Source organism: Salmo trutta, chromosome 19 (genome assembly GCF_901001165.1).
Source record: "Salmo trutta chromosome 19, fSalTru1.1, whole genome shotgun sequence".
Taxonomy (NCBI): Eukaryota; Metazoa; Chordata; class Actinopteri; order Salmoniformes; family Salmonidae; genus Salmo; species Salmo trutta.
The window spans coordinates 21,456,772-21,471,459 of NC_042975.1; the positions used below are offsets into that span (position 1 = coordinate 21,456,772).

Here is a 14,688-nt window from a genome sequence, read left to right on the forward strand (position 1 = left end):
ACTCAGCATTAAGGAGATCGATTGGAGGTAAAGCCCTGCTAGCGTCCTGTCCAGGCGGTCTACGTGTACATCAAACGCCTCATGCTACAGAAACAGGAGCCATTCTGGCTCGTGCAAAGCTAATTTACTCACAAGCTGTAGCAACTATTACATATATATTTAACCATTTATAGAGTTTAAAAAAGTGCTCTCAAACGCAATTTAACTGGGCGCTCTAGGCTAGAGCCTCCACAGTGTCTGTGCAGCAGGCTGAACGTTCAACTTCCCTACAATGAGCCACATCAGTCCTCCATGACAACAAAAACATAAATAACAGAGTAGCCTAATAAGTCCTTCATTTTTGGTACATGTTCAGGTAAATCAATTTGACTAATTTATAATCAAAAAGTTACATTACAGATTACAATGTTGGACAGGTAACTGTAACAGATTACATTTAGAAAGTAACCTACCCAACCCTGTAAAATGCTATGTTATGCTATGCTAAATCATTTCACGATGTTGACCCGACTGAACAGATGCAGATTCATGATCAATGGTAATAGCCTATGGAAGACGTACAAATGTCCTAGCAGTCGCGGGGACGCCATTCTGCAATGACATGTCGACTATTGGAAATGCTAATGTGGTCTGGAAGTTATCCAGGAGCTATACATCTGTTTATTTCTCCTCGGTACATGGATTGTTAATCAATATAAGCTAACCAAAAATAAATATATAACTTTGTCTCAAAGCTGCTTGTGGTAAGACGTAATTTCCAAATAAGCTTACTGTAGCCTCTGATGCTGATATAAAGTCGATTCCCAGGTAATCAAATGCCATTTTACCCAACCCGCCATGTAATTGATTTATATTTTCAATATCAGGTAGTTCCACACGCAAAACATTTTTACATTTACTGTAGTTGTCTTTAACAGGAAATATTAGCACTTTCATTGTGTGCTAATACAGGCACTTACTCTAAGGGTAATGTGTGCTAATACAGGCACTTACTCTAAGGGTAATGCATTGACATGTGCTTTTGTAAAAACATTAAACTCTATTTAAAAATCTATAATAATTAAGGTAAGTTAAGGTCGCTGACGGCATGATGTTTGTTTGAGTTATGTAGTTATTCTTCTTAGCTGTCACCTTGGAGCACTGACAGATACTCATTTGTGTTGGTACACCAAGAATAATACAGGATTGGCCATGGCGGTGTTGTCATTCCTTGAAAGTGCATTTAAATCACATCAGTGACCTTTTCTACTTGAGTACTAAAGGTCAGCATTACACTGCCTCTGCATAAACACTGCAGAGAAAAACAATTTCAAAGTGCATCATTTCAAGGTTGAATAAACAATATTTTTACTTTACTTGCAACAGAGACTCTTAAAATGCCCCTTTCATGCAACAACAGCAGGCCTGTGATGTTTAATTTACATAGTGCTGGGGGTGTGTTCAGCAGGGTACTACTTTGTCGACCATTCTGTTGAAATATGTTATATAGAACAGATATGCCTCTCTGGCATGTAGACTAAGGAATCACGTCAGTTCTATTTATGACATTTCTTTCTGCAATATTTGCCCACTGATAACACAGGTCAAATAATACAGGGCATTTTTTTACATGAATTCAATGCTTTTACAGATGACGGACTAATCCAGTAAACACAGGTTGTGTCAGATTATTATGTCACTTTATTTATGGATAAACATTAATACAAATCCCTCAAATGATCATGACCTCACGTTCGACAAGATATAGTGTCATTTAAGTGACAGCTACTGATTTGAATATAATGGGGTTGAGCAAGTGGGTACCATTCTTATTCAGAGAGGGTACCTGAGTTAAGACTGGTGAAAGTCTCATTTAGCTGCACATAGTTACAGTTGTTATTGTGCTCTCGAATAGAAAAGCAAACACAAGTGTTTGTGCATCTCTCTTTGGTCGTGGGATGATCATATTTATCAGGCTATCATTTAATGGGATACATTTGTGTTTATTGGTGTTTTGTTCAATCTCTAGATATTGAGTGACCAATGGGAGTGCTCCCGTCCTCTGAATGCTTTCAAATGTATTTATTTGTACACGTTTGAATCACATTTTCTTTGCTTATGGCACATTTATTCCCTTTTTGCTTTCAGTTTTATTAATTATTATAACTCAATACTATTGACATTAAGTTGTCTCCATAGAAAATGACCTTGTACTGCTAGAGGTTAATCAAACACAGAAATGTGTGTATTCAAATACCTTAATAGAATACTCTGGTCATAGCCATGTTTCTCCACTGATCTGCAATGACCCAAAATATATCTGTTTAAAGGCCATGGCAATACATCCACATACAGTCTCCTTATTGAAATTCATGAGGATCCCTCGGACTAATAAACTTAATTTAGCGCAACATTTTGTTTGATATTCCCAGTACAGAGCCCTTACATTAACTGCCTGTGGATATTCCAAAATACGTAAAACCAGCAAGAACAGCCTACAGCCAAATATAAAATATGCATGTAATTGGAAACCAACATTTCCATTCTAGCTTTTGTATTTGAAGAGAGTAAGCTATTAGTTTTAAATTTGTATGCAGCCTCTTTGCAGAGCCGTCCATACTTTTGAATACATCTCAACCGTGCCAAAATGTATCTTTGTAGTACTTAAAACATAAATGATTGTATTCCTTGTGAACTAGCCAATGATGACACGGCATCGTACATTAACCAACTCCATTGAAGCTCGCAGTGAACAAAGAACACTTGCAACCTCTAATTGTGGGGAAGAGAAACGGCATGTATTTTTTTTATTCGCACAGTGCTTTTGTCAGAGTGCATCAGGAAAGAGGCCAGAAGTTATTTATTCCACTGCTTGATTTTTACTTCCTCCTATGCTGTAGTTGGATCCCTTTCATAGTGCTGAAAGGGTTGACACTTTATTTGGATTAAATTGGTTTGCCTTCTGTGCAACAGTGATAAGAGGGAATAGTGCAGGATGAAATATTTATTCATTTCTTTATTTGTAGGCATTATGGGGACTTGGTGTGGAGGTTGAACACACTGTACTCTGTGACGACCTTGCATAGCACATGTTTTCAAAAGCAGGGCCTCTTGCTTAAAGGCCAAGAGCAGTCAACAATGTGATTTTCCTGTGTTTTATTTTTATCTCCACACTGAGGTTGGAATAATACTGTGAAATTGTTTGAAAAGACTGCCTGAAATTTCAGCCTGTTTTGGTGGGATGGAGTTTTGGCCTGCCTGGTGACACCAAAGTAAATTAGTTAATAGACCAATAAGAAAAAGAGTTCCAAACCTCTCTGCCAATAACAGATAATTTTCAGTTTTCCCCTCCCCACTCAGACCACTCCCAGACATTACTAGGAAAAAATAGGGTTGAGAAATTGCTTGTTGCTTAAAAGCAATTTAGTTTATATTTGATAATTTTTATTGAAAAAAATGACAGCAAGGTACTTAATTGTTATCCAGAAATGGTTTGATATTGAGAAACAATCGGTTGCATTGTACCTTTAACGACAACACCCCCTTAGCAGGGCGAGGGCTTTTTGCAAGTCACGAGTCTTTTTACTGTATAATCAATAACATGCCACCTGAGAGGTATATTGTTTGCTCTCAAAAGGCTTTGCAATCTCAGAGGCCCAAGAAAGTGCTACAACTTAAGCGGACCTCATCCGTATGTCTATTTTATCCTCACATCACCATGTCAATCACAATTTCTTTCCAACACCTTCCTATTCCCTCTCCCCCACTGTGTCTCAACATGCTGCTGAGTTTCTTTACATTCAAAGTACCAAGTAGGGTTCTCCAATCTTTTGCCTTGCTCTCCTCAGTTGTGTCTTCTGTAAGGTTTCTGGAGTCTGGAATAAATAAAACGCCTCACTATGGCACTTTGAGCATTGGATGGAAAGACCGGAATATTGAATAAAAAGTTGACATTTCTATTTTTGAGTTGGACCAGAATGCCCTGGGAGAGTTGCTAATGCACCATGTGGCTTGCTCGACAACCTTGTACTTTTTGCACCTCGCAATGCATCTCCTCTAGGTGTTACTGGCAACAAATCCTTGTAGGCTTTTTGGTTACGTTCACCATGGGACACATTTGTCACAGTATCCAGGTCCCGGGATAAATTCTTGATTCACTGTGGTTCACTTCAAAAGGAAAAAATCAACTACATTTACCTCAGACCGCTCCCTGGTGATTTTGGAGGTTACCATTTGGGAAAGAAAGTAGTCCAACGGGGCAAAATAAGGCATTAGACGCCATTATGTCTGTCAATGGGTAATTTGGTCAGGGATTGATTAGGAATTCATTAACATCATTTATAGTTTGTAATGAAGAATTAGAAGATGTTTTGTAGAAGAATTTGTCATACTGTGTTGTTAATGGATCCCATAAAGATGATTCAACAGTTTAAAAGTCTAGTGCTACCTTGAATTACCGTTTGTTGAATTATTCAATTTTCTGTCAAAGATATGGTAGTCTGGGGATTATGTTGAGTTAAGAGTTGTTGTTCAGGTTAGCAAACGCCTGTATCATGCCAGTTTCAGGCACGTTTTTCAGGACTTGCTCTTAAAATTGCATTTGCTGCCATGTCTTTCTACGTTTTTTTGCCAAGGGTTGAAACTGCAGCTTCTTTTTGCACTTACGAGTATCTGTGTTAATATAGGTAGGCCCTATGCGTACGACTATGTCTTTCCCATATTGGAGTAAGGCCATGATATCTTGTAAGACTGCTTTTAGCTTTGCTGCCCCATCACCTTGGAACACTTTGCAGAAGGACCTGATACTGGATAATTTTATGTTTTAAAGCATACTTTTTTAAACTCTCTTCTGTACTATGCACAGGTTTTAACTTCCATGTATTGTTAAGTTTTAATTTTGTGTGTCATGTTGTGTTTACGGTTTTTCTTGGCCAGCGCTCACTTGTAAAAGATATGTAAATCTCAATGTGATCTATTGTTAAATAAAGGATAAATACAAAACAAGCCAAAGAGGTTACAATGTGTTCTGTTCGATCTCTTCCAGCAAAGTGCCTAAGTAGGGTTGCACATTTTAGAGAATATTCACAGGTGGAAACTTTCCGTGGGAATTAACGGGAAAATATGGGAATTAATGGAAATATATGCAAATTAATATTAATACCATTTAAATGTAGATGTTTTTTGTATTGGATATATTTACCATATCATATGGAGACAGAAACAAACATTTTACCTTATCATAAGTAGACATAATTGCAAATGATTAAATCCTTCCAGTAGAAATGAAAAAAACTATTGTTACGAATTGAACTTTAACTAAATGAGTTGACTCTTCACATGGGATGATTTCACTGAACATCAATAGAAAGGGAATATTGAATGATCCCCAATGATACATCGCGTCTCCAAAAAACATTTTCAACAACTCTGTAAAATGATAGTCTAGAAACTAAAGTTTTGGTTGTCTTCCTCTCAGGCTTCCATGTCTTCTCCCTGAACCTCCTCAATGTACACCTTTTAAACATCAGACTCTGAGGCCTCGTCTTCACAGTCACTTTCCAACCTTGTTGAGGATGGCTCGTTGTCAGGCTTAAAAGGCCTCAAATTTGCCCGGATGGCCACCAATTTTTTCAACCCTTGTATTGGTCAGCTATTTGCGTGCTTTGGTGTGTGTGTTCCCAAACAAGGACCGGTTGCGCTCTGAGGCCGTTGATGTTAGTGGGATTTGGAGGATGATGGAGGCAACAGGGGAAAGAGCCTCAGATCCACAAAGTCCCTTCCACCAGGTGGCTAATGAGATATTTTTGCACGACTGCCATATTGCATCTCTATCCCAAAGCCCTTGCTTGGAAGTGTACTTCGCCAGACTGCCAAGAACCTTACCCTCATCCAGACCGAGGTGGTGAGACACGGTAGTGATGACACCATAGGCCTTGTTGATCTCTGCACCAGAGAGGATGCTCTTGCCATCATACTTGGGGTCCAACATGTACACTGCGGCGTGTATGGGCTTCAGGCAGAAGTCTTCACGCTTTTTGATGCATTTCGGAACTGCAGTTTCCTCTGCTTGGAGCAACAATGAAGTGGGCAGGGCAGTACGGATTTCTTCTCTTACATCTGCAAGCAGAGTCTGAGCATCAGACAGGATGGCATTGTCTCCCTCAATCTGTGCAATGGCTACTACTATAGGTTTCAGGCTGCTTACCACTCTCTCCCAAAATACATCATCCAGGAGAATCCTCTTGATGGGGCTGTCCATATCGGCAGACTGTGATATGGCCATTTCTTGGAGAGACTCCTTCCCCTACCAGGAGACTGTCAAACATGATGACAACACCACCCCAACGGGTGTTGCTGGGCAGCTTCAATGTGGTGCTCGTACTCTTCTCACTTTGCTTGGTGAGGTAGATTGCTGCTATGACCTTTCACATACTTAACCATTTCCTTGGCTCTCTTGTAAAGTGTATCCATTGTTTTCAGTGCCATGATGTCCTTGAGGAGCAGATTCAATGCATGAGCAGCAAAGCCAATGGGTGTGATGTGAGGGTAGGACTCCTCCACTTTAGACCAAGCAGCCTTCATGTTTGCAGCATTGTCTGTCACCAGTGCAAATACCTTCTATGGTCCAAGGTCATTGATGACTGCCTTCAGCTCATCTGCAATGTAGAGACCGGTGTGTCTGTTGTCCCTTGTGTCTGTGCTCTTGTAGACTACTGGTTGAGGGATGGAGATGATGTAGTTAATTATTCCTTGCCCACGAACATTCAACCAGCCATCAGAGATGATTGCAATACAGTCTGCTTTCTCTATGATTTGCTTGACCTTCACCTGAACTCTGTTGAACTCTGCATCCAGCAAAATAGTAGATAAAGCATGTCTGGTTGGAGGGGTGTATGCTGGGCAAAGAACATTCAGAAATCTCTTCCAATACACATTGCCTGTGAGCATCAGAGGTTAACCAGTTGCATACACAGTTCGAGCAAGACATTCATCAGCATTTCTCTGACTACGTTCCTCCATTGAGTCAAAAACACTTCTGATTCCAGGAGGACCATGAGCTGTTGCTATCGATAAGGTGTCTGATTCATCATTTTAACCTCAAATATAAGTAGAGGGACTTTTTGTCAGAGGTTGCTTGTTGTGAGGGAACTTTATGCACGTCAAATCAAATTGTGTGAATAAAGTTCCCTCAGCATAAAGTTCCCTCAGATGATTCTGCATCTTTGTTGCATTCTTCACATATGATTTGGCACAGTATTTGCAAATGTACGCAGATTTTCCTTCTACATTAGCTGCAGTGAAATGTCTCCACAAATCAGATAGTGCCCGTGGCATTTTACTGTAAAGATATTAGAAAATGAGTCACAAAAAAAATATACAATTCCATATACCGATAAATAGTTAAGCAGTTAGATTACACAACTCCTTTGTAAGAAATGTTTTAAACTGAAACATGTATGGAAACAGGTGAATTAACACGCAGAAGTTAGCAAGCTCAAGCTAGCTAAAAACCACCATGGTAGCAAAAACTAGCTATCAGAAATTGTTAACAAGTTATAAATGATTTAAACACACTTTGCTGTAGGTTACTATTTACTACTTAACAAAAAATCATGTATGTCGTATAAAATATATTCACCCAGTATTGTAATCAAAACTTCCCAGAAAGCATGTAGTTCTTGGCTCAGACAGTGTAGTAGTGTGGGCTCAATAGCATCTCATTATTGTGCAGATCTTGAGAATTGTAATGTGATGGAAGAATGCATTGTGCATGCAGAGGGTTGCAATTCCATTGAATTGGGGATAGTTTAACAAAAATATGCCACAAGACCTAGAATTGCCTTATGTGTATCCCACAAAAAAAGGTTCACTGTTATAAGCTAACTTTTCTGATGAATTTAAGCAAAATTCCCGGGCTTAACTTCCTATGGAAAATTTCTGAAAATTTCTGGAGATTTCCGACCCTTTGCAACCCTATGCCTAAGGAAGGTCTCAGCTTTCCGTTAATTGGAGTTGTGTGGGCACACATTGGACACACAAACACTTGCACTACCTTGTAAGTCTTCTCATGTGACCGTAAAGTCATTATATAACAGTAAGACCTAAAGTTAAAGGCATGGCGCGAATAGTAGTTTGCTAACATTTTCATTAGCTCCTACTGTTATTGCATATTATTTAACATAGTTAGCATAATCAATATAGCAATTTATTGACAGAAGTTAGTAATTTGTCAAAGAACACTGAACACAAATATAAACGCAACATGTAAAGTGTTGGTTTCATGAGCTGAAATTCAAGATCCCCCAAATTTTCCATAGGCACAAAAGCTTATTTCTCTCAAATTTTATTCACAAATTTGTTTACATTCCTGTTAGTGAGCATTTCTCCTTTGCCAAGAAAATCCATCCACCTGGTAGGTGTAACATATCAAGAAGCTGATTAAACAGCATGATCATTACAGCTTGTGCTGGAGACAATAAAAGGCCACACTAAAATGTGCAGTTTTGTCACCCAACACAATCCCACAGATGTCTCAAGTTGAGGGAGCGTGCAATTGGCATGCTGACAGCAGGAATGTCCAACAAAAAAGCTGTTGCCAGAGAATTGAATGTTCATTTCTCTACCATAATCCTCCCCCAGAACCGTGTTAGAGAATTTGGCAGTACGTCCAACCGGCCTCACAACAGCAGACCACATGTGTGGTGTGATGTAGGCGAGCAGTTTGCTGATGTCAACTTTGTGAGCACAGTGCCCTATGGTGGCTGTGGGGTTATGGTATGGGCAGGCATAAGCTATGGACAACGAACACAATTGCTTTTTATTGATGGCAATTTGAATGTACAGAGATACCGTGATGAAATCATGAGGCCCACTGTCGTGACATTCATCCGCCGCCATCACCTAATGTTTCAGCATAATGCACAGCCCCATGACGCAAGGATCTGTTCCTGGAAACTGAAAATGTCCGTTCTTCCATGGCCTGCATACCGACCAGACATGTCCCCATTGAGCATGTTATGGCTGCTCTGGATTGACATGTACGACATGTCTAGATCCTGCCAATATCCAGTAACTTCGCACAGCCATTGAAGAGGATTGGGAGACACGATCAACAGCCTGATCAACTCTATGCGACGGAGATGTGTCGTGCTGCATGAGGCAAATGGTGGTCACACCAGATACTGACTGGTTTTCTAATCCACCCCCTACCTTTTTTTTGAAAGGTATCTGTGCCCAACAGTATTCCCAATCATGTGAAATCCATAGATTAGGGCCTGATTTAATTTATTTAAATTGACTGATTTCCTTATACTGTATGAACTGTAACTCAGTGAAATCCTTGAAATTGCTACATTTAAAAAATATATATATTTCACCTTCATTTAACCAGGTAGTTGAGAAGTTCTCATTTACAACTGGCCAAGATAAAGCAAAGCAGTTCGACACATACAACAACAACAACACAGAGTTACACATGGAATAAACAAACATACAGTCAATAATACAGTAGAAAAAGTCTATATACAGTGTGTGCAAATGAGGTAGGATAAGGGAGGCAACGAAAGGCGGCCAAAGGAAGAATTGATTTTGGGGGTGACAAGTGAGGTATACCTGCTGGAGCGCGTGCTACAGGTGGGTGCTGCTATGGTGACCAGTGAGCTGAGATAAGGCGGGGCTTTACCTAGCAGAGACTTGTAGATGACCTGGAGCCAGTGGGTTTGGCGACGAGTATGAAGCGAGGGCCAGCCAACGAGAGCATACAGGTTGCAGTGGTGGGTAGTATATGGGGCTTTGGTGACAAAACGGATGGCACTGTGATAGACTGCATCCAATTTGTTGAGTAGAGTGTTGGAGGCTATTTTGTAAATGACATCGTCGAAGTCGAGGATCGGTAGGATGGTCAGTTTTACCAGGGTATGTTTGGCAGCATGAGTGAAGGATGCTTTGTTGCGAAATAGGAAGCCAATTTAATTTTGGATTGGAGATGCTCAATGTGAGTCTGGAAGGAGAGTTTACAGTCTAACCAGACACCTAGGTATTTGTAGTTGTTCACATTTTCTAAGTCAGAACCGTCCAGAGTAGTGATGCTGGACGGGTGGGCAGGTGCGGACAGTGATCGGTTGAAGAGCATGCATTTAGTTTTACTTGCATTTAAGAGGAGTTGGAGGCCACGGAAGGAGAGTTGTATGGCATTGAAGCTCGTCTGGAGGTTAGTTAACACAGTGTCCAAAGAAGGGCCAGAGGTATGCAGAATGGTGTCGTCTGTATAGAGGTGGATCAGAGAATCACCAGCAGCAAGAGAGACATCATTGATGTATACAGAGAAGAGAGTTGGCCCAAGAATTGAACCCTGTGGCACCCCATAGAGACTGCCAGAGGTCCCGACAACAGGCCCTCCAATTTGACACACTGAACTTTATCAGAGAAGTAGTTGGTGAACCAGGCGAGGCAATTATTTGAGAAACCAAGGCTGTTGAGTCTGCCGATAAGAATGTGGTGATTGACAGAGTCGAAAGCCTTGGCCATAGATGGGCATGTTGCGTTTAAAGGGACCAATACATTTTTGTTGTTGTTTAATTTAATCTTTATTTTACTAGGCAATTCGGTTAAGAACAAATTCTTATTTATAATGACGGCCTATCCACGCCGTCCAAAAGTAATAATTTTTACTCATCTGTCCATAGAACATTCTTCCAAGAGTCTTGATGATCCTCCAGGTGCTTTCAGGTGCTATTTGTCAAACTTGAGTCAACTTGTTTGATTGGATGGGTCCCATTATATCTGGCGAAAAAAAATTAAACACATTAAGAACCTGATACCAACGGTCAAGCATGGTGGTAGTGTGATGGTTTTGGGGATGCTTTGCTCCCTCAGGACCTGGACGACTTGTCTTTATATAAGGAACCATGAATTCTGCTCTGTATCAGAGAACTCTACAATACAATGTCAGGCCATCCGTCTGTGAGCTGAAGCTTAGCTGGGTCATGCAGCAAGACAATGATCCAAAACATACAATCAAGTAGACATGAAAATGGTTAAAAAGCAACAAATTAAAAGTTTAGGAATGGCCTACACAAAGTCCAGACCTAATCCTTATTGAGATGTTGTGGCAGGACTTGAAACGAGCAGAAATCGCTGAGTTAAAACACTTTTGCATGCAAGGCTGGGCCAAAACTACAGGAAGCAGTTGATTCCAGTCATTGCAGCTAAATGTGGCACAACCAGTTATTGAGTGTAAGGGGGCAATACTTTTAAACACTGGGGAATTAGTTGTTGCATAACTTTGTTAATTAAATAAATAATTTGTCTTTTATTTATGCTTTTTAACTAGACAAGTCAGTTAAAAACAAATTATTATTTACAATGACAGCCTACCCCGGCCAAACCCGGACGATGCTGGGCCTATTGTAAAATAAGTATACATTTGTTTCGTTATTTGTAAATGCAGGTTCCCGTTATCTAATATTAGTTTTCGGTTGAAGATCTGATAACATTCAGTATCAAAAATAGAGAAAATCAGAAAGGAGACAAATACTTTTTCTGAAGGCTGTGAAATCGCAAATGGGGCCTACTGTGGTCTCTCACCTGCTGTGTTTGATTTGGCAATGTTTTTTTCTTTCTCGTCCTCCAGGTGCCCACAGGGGGACATCGTCACACACACGGCCTGGCTCAACCGGTCGAGTATACTGTACGCCGGCGAGGACAAGTGGTCGGTGGATCCCAGGGTGAGTCTTGTTACACTCAATCAGGAGGAGTTCACCATAAAGATTGAGGACGTGGACATGACCGACGAGGGCCCATACATCTGTGCGGTGCAGACGAGCAGGAGACCAAGGACAACGTCAGTGCACATCCTCATCCAAGGTAAGCCAAAGCCTTAGAATCTAGATACTGTCTGGGCAGATGTTGTCAAAATAGCTTTTGTCTGATGTGTGTGTGTGTGTCTCTCTCTCCTATCTCTCTCTCTCTCTCTCTCTCTCTCTCCTATCTCTCTTCTCTCTCCTATCTCTCTCTCTCTCTCCTATCTCTCTCTCTCCTCTCTCCTCTCTCTCTCTCTCTCTCCTCTCCTCTCTCTCTCTCTCTCCTATCTCTCTCTCTCTCTCCTATCTCTCTCGCTCTCTCCTATCTCTCTCGCTCTCTCCTATCTCTCTCGCGCTCTCCTCTCTCTCGCTCCTATCTCTCTCTCTCTCTATCTCTCTCCTCTCTCTCTCTCTCTCTATCCTTCTCGCAGCTCCTCCGCCTATCTCTCTCTCTCTCAGCTCTCTCCCTATCTAAAATCTCTATCTCTCTCATACTCTCCCTATCTCTCTCCTATCTCTCCTCTCGGTCCGATCGCCTACTCCTCTGCCTCCTCTCTATCCTCTCCTCTCGCCTATCTCTCCTAGCCTCTATCTCTCTCTTCCTATCTCGCCTATCTCTCGATCTCTCTCTCCTATCTCTCTCTCTTCTCTCTTCTCCTCCTATCTCTTCTCTCTCTCCTCGCTCTCTCTCTCGATCGCTCCTATCTCTCTCCTTATCTACTCCTCATCTATCTCCTAATCGCGCTCGTCTATCTCTATCTCTTCCTTCTCTCGCCTCTCCCATCTAGCTTCTTCCGCTCATCTCCCCTACTCTGCTCGCTCTCTCTCTATCTCTCGCTCTCCTATCCTCCTCCTCCCTTCAATACTCTAATCCGTCTCCTCTCTCCTATCTCTATCTCTCTCTCTCTCTCTCTCGGTCTCTCCTATCTCTCTCTCTCCTCCCGTCGCCTATCTCTCGCATCTCCTACTACTATCTCCTCCTAGCTCTCCCTCCGCTCTATCTCTCGCTATCTCCTCTGCCTCTCCTCGTCTCTCATCTCTCTTCTCTCCTCTCCTATCTCTCTCTCTCTCCTATCTCTCTCGCTCTCTCCTATCTCTCTCTCGCTCTCCTTCTCTCTCTCTATCTCTCTCTCTCTCTCCTATCTCTCTCTCTCTCGCTCTCTCCTATCTCTCTCTCTCGCTCTCTCCTATCTCTCTCTCTCGCTCTCTCCTATCTCTCGCTCTCTTCACTCTCTCCTATCTCTCGCTCCCTCCTATCTCTCGCTCCCTCCTATCTCTCGCTCCCTCCTATCTCTCGCTCTCTCCTATCTCTCGCTCTCTCCTATCTCTCGCTCTCTCCTATCTCTCTCTCGCTCGCTCTCTCTCTCTCTCGCTCTCTCTCTCTCTCGCTCTCTCCTATCTCTCTCTCTCTCGCTCTCTCCTATCTCTCTCTCTCTCGCTCTCTCCTATCTCTCTCTCTCGCTCTCTCTCTCTCTCTCTCTCTCTCGCATCTCTCTCTCTCTCGACTCTCTCTCTCTCTTTCTCTTTCTCTTTCTGTGTGTGGACATCTCCCTCTCTTGGTGTATTTGGTGGCCTTCATACCCCTCTGAATGAGAACCTATTATTACCCCATAGAAAGACAAATGAGTCTACCTTCTCTCTCGCTGTGGAAGGGCTGTAAAAATAAATCTATATAAATAAAGGGACAATAATAGGTAGAACAACACAAGTCTGGGAATGCACTTCACTAAGTCATCCATTATTGTCTGTGTTTCCATTAGTTGGTGGTCTTTAGAGCTTACAGTAGATTCTACCTAACTTGTGCAATTTGCAGTATGGAAAGCATCCATCGCGTGGTGTTCATTCAGTCTAATCAATTATTCATATAAAGTACTAGATCTGAGACTTCTTTACCTTGAATACCCCCGTGTGCATGCACAAGAAACTCAATTCCAGGATTGTATTCATTAAGGCACACATTTAGAAATATTTGAATCCGAAAATAAGCATTTTTTATTGGACAAGGCCAGGCAGTCCCTCTCTATTTCAGTCTGTTTTCTTCCATTTGGTGCCTAATGAATACGACCCAGAACTTTACTGTGAACTTCATAATGAGGATTCTCTGGCCGTATGTTCTAATGAAGTGGATAATGGTCTGATTTGAGCCCCATCAACGGCATTGCACCTTGGCGATACTGTATTTTTCCTAATCAGCAGATCCTGGGGCAATTTGATTGATGAAGGTGTCATTGCTAAGCACCGGAGCATTAAGGCGGACAGAGGAGAACAGAGCAGGCTGAGATGCAAGGCCAGTCTGTATGTTCTCTAGAAGCTTGAAATGTCTTTTTCTTCCCAGCTCCTTTGATGGCAATTAGATTTAAATACTGCTGTGTGCCATAAAAGGGGAAAATTGTATGATGTAGAATACCGGTGTAGGTGCAAATGAAGGTTATTCTGAGGGTTCGGTTGTGATGTAGAGGGGGAGTTTGAAGACTGTTATATTGGATGTTCTTTGGTGCAATGTTGCTTACACCTAACTAGTCTTCTCAAATCTACACAGGTGCCTAGGGGGTATGGGCTAGGTGTTCTCTGGGGCTAGGGTTTTTCAATAAAGGTAATCATGAATTCTAGAAAGCTCCAGTGGTGTCTCTGCAGTTACACCATATTTCCTGCAAGGCTTTTGCAAATATGGAGTAATATTGTGAAGACATATTTCCTAGTGTTTGTATGTTAGTTCTGTAGTTTCTCATCTCTTTCTTCTGTCAGGCTCTTGGTCTTCAGCATTGTTAGCTACGCTATGTTTTTTAAAGAGAACAATACGCATTGAATATGACGGAACAAACAGACAAACAAATTCCTTTCAATCGGAATAATTTGTCTGGCAACTCAAAGATGTTTAGTGTCCTAGCTCTCACTCAAATGCCTCTAG

General features: G+C 41.5%; 1 protein-coding gene across 8 annotated transcripts in view; it reads left to right on the forward strand.

Annotated features, from left to right (window-relative positions):
• The window catches only part of LOC115154167 (opioid-binding protein/cell adhesion molecule), a 447,106-nt gene that overhangs the window by 368,638 nt on the left and 63,780 nt on the right, over window positions 1-14,688 (forward strand). For all 8 annotated transcript variants that reach the window (XM_029700121.1, XM_029700127.1, XM_029700123.1 and 5 more), the window contains one exon: window positions 11,612-11,844. In XM_029700121.1, the coding sequence (XP_029555981.1) occupies window positions 11,612-11,844 (233 nt within the window). The remainder of the gene's footprint in view (window positions 1-11,611; window positions 11,845-14,688) is intronic.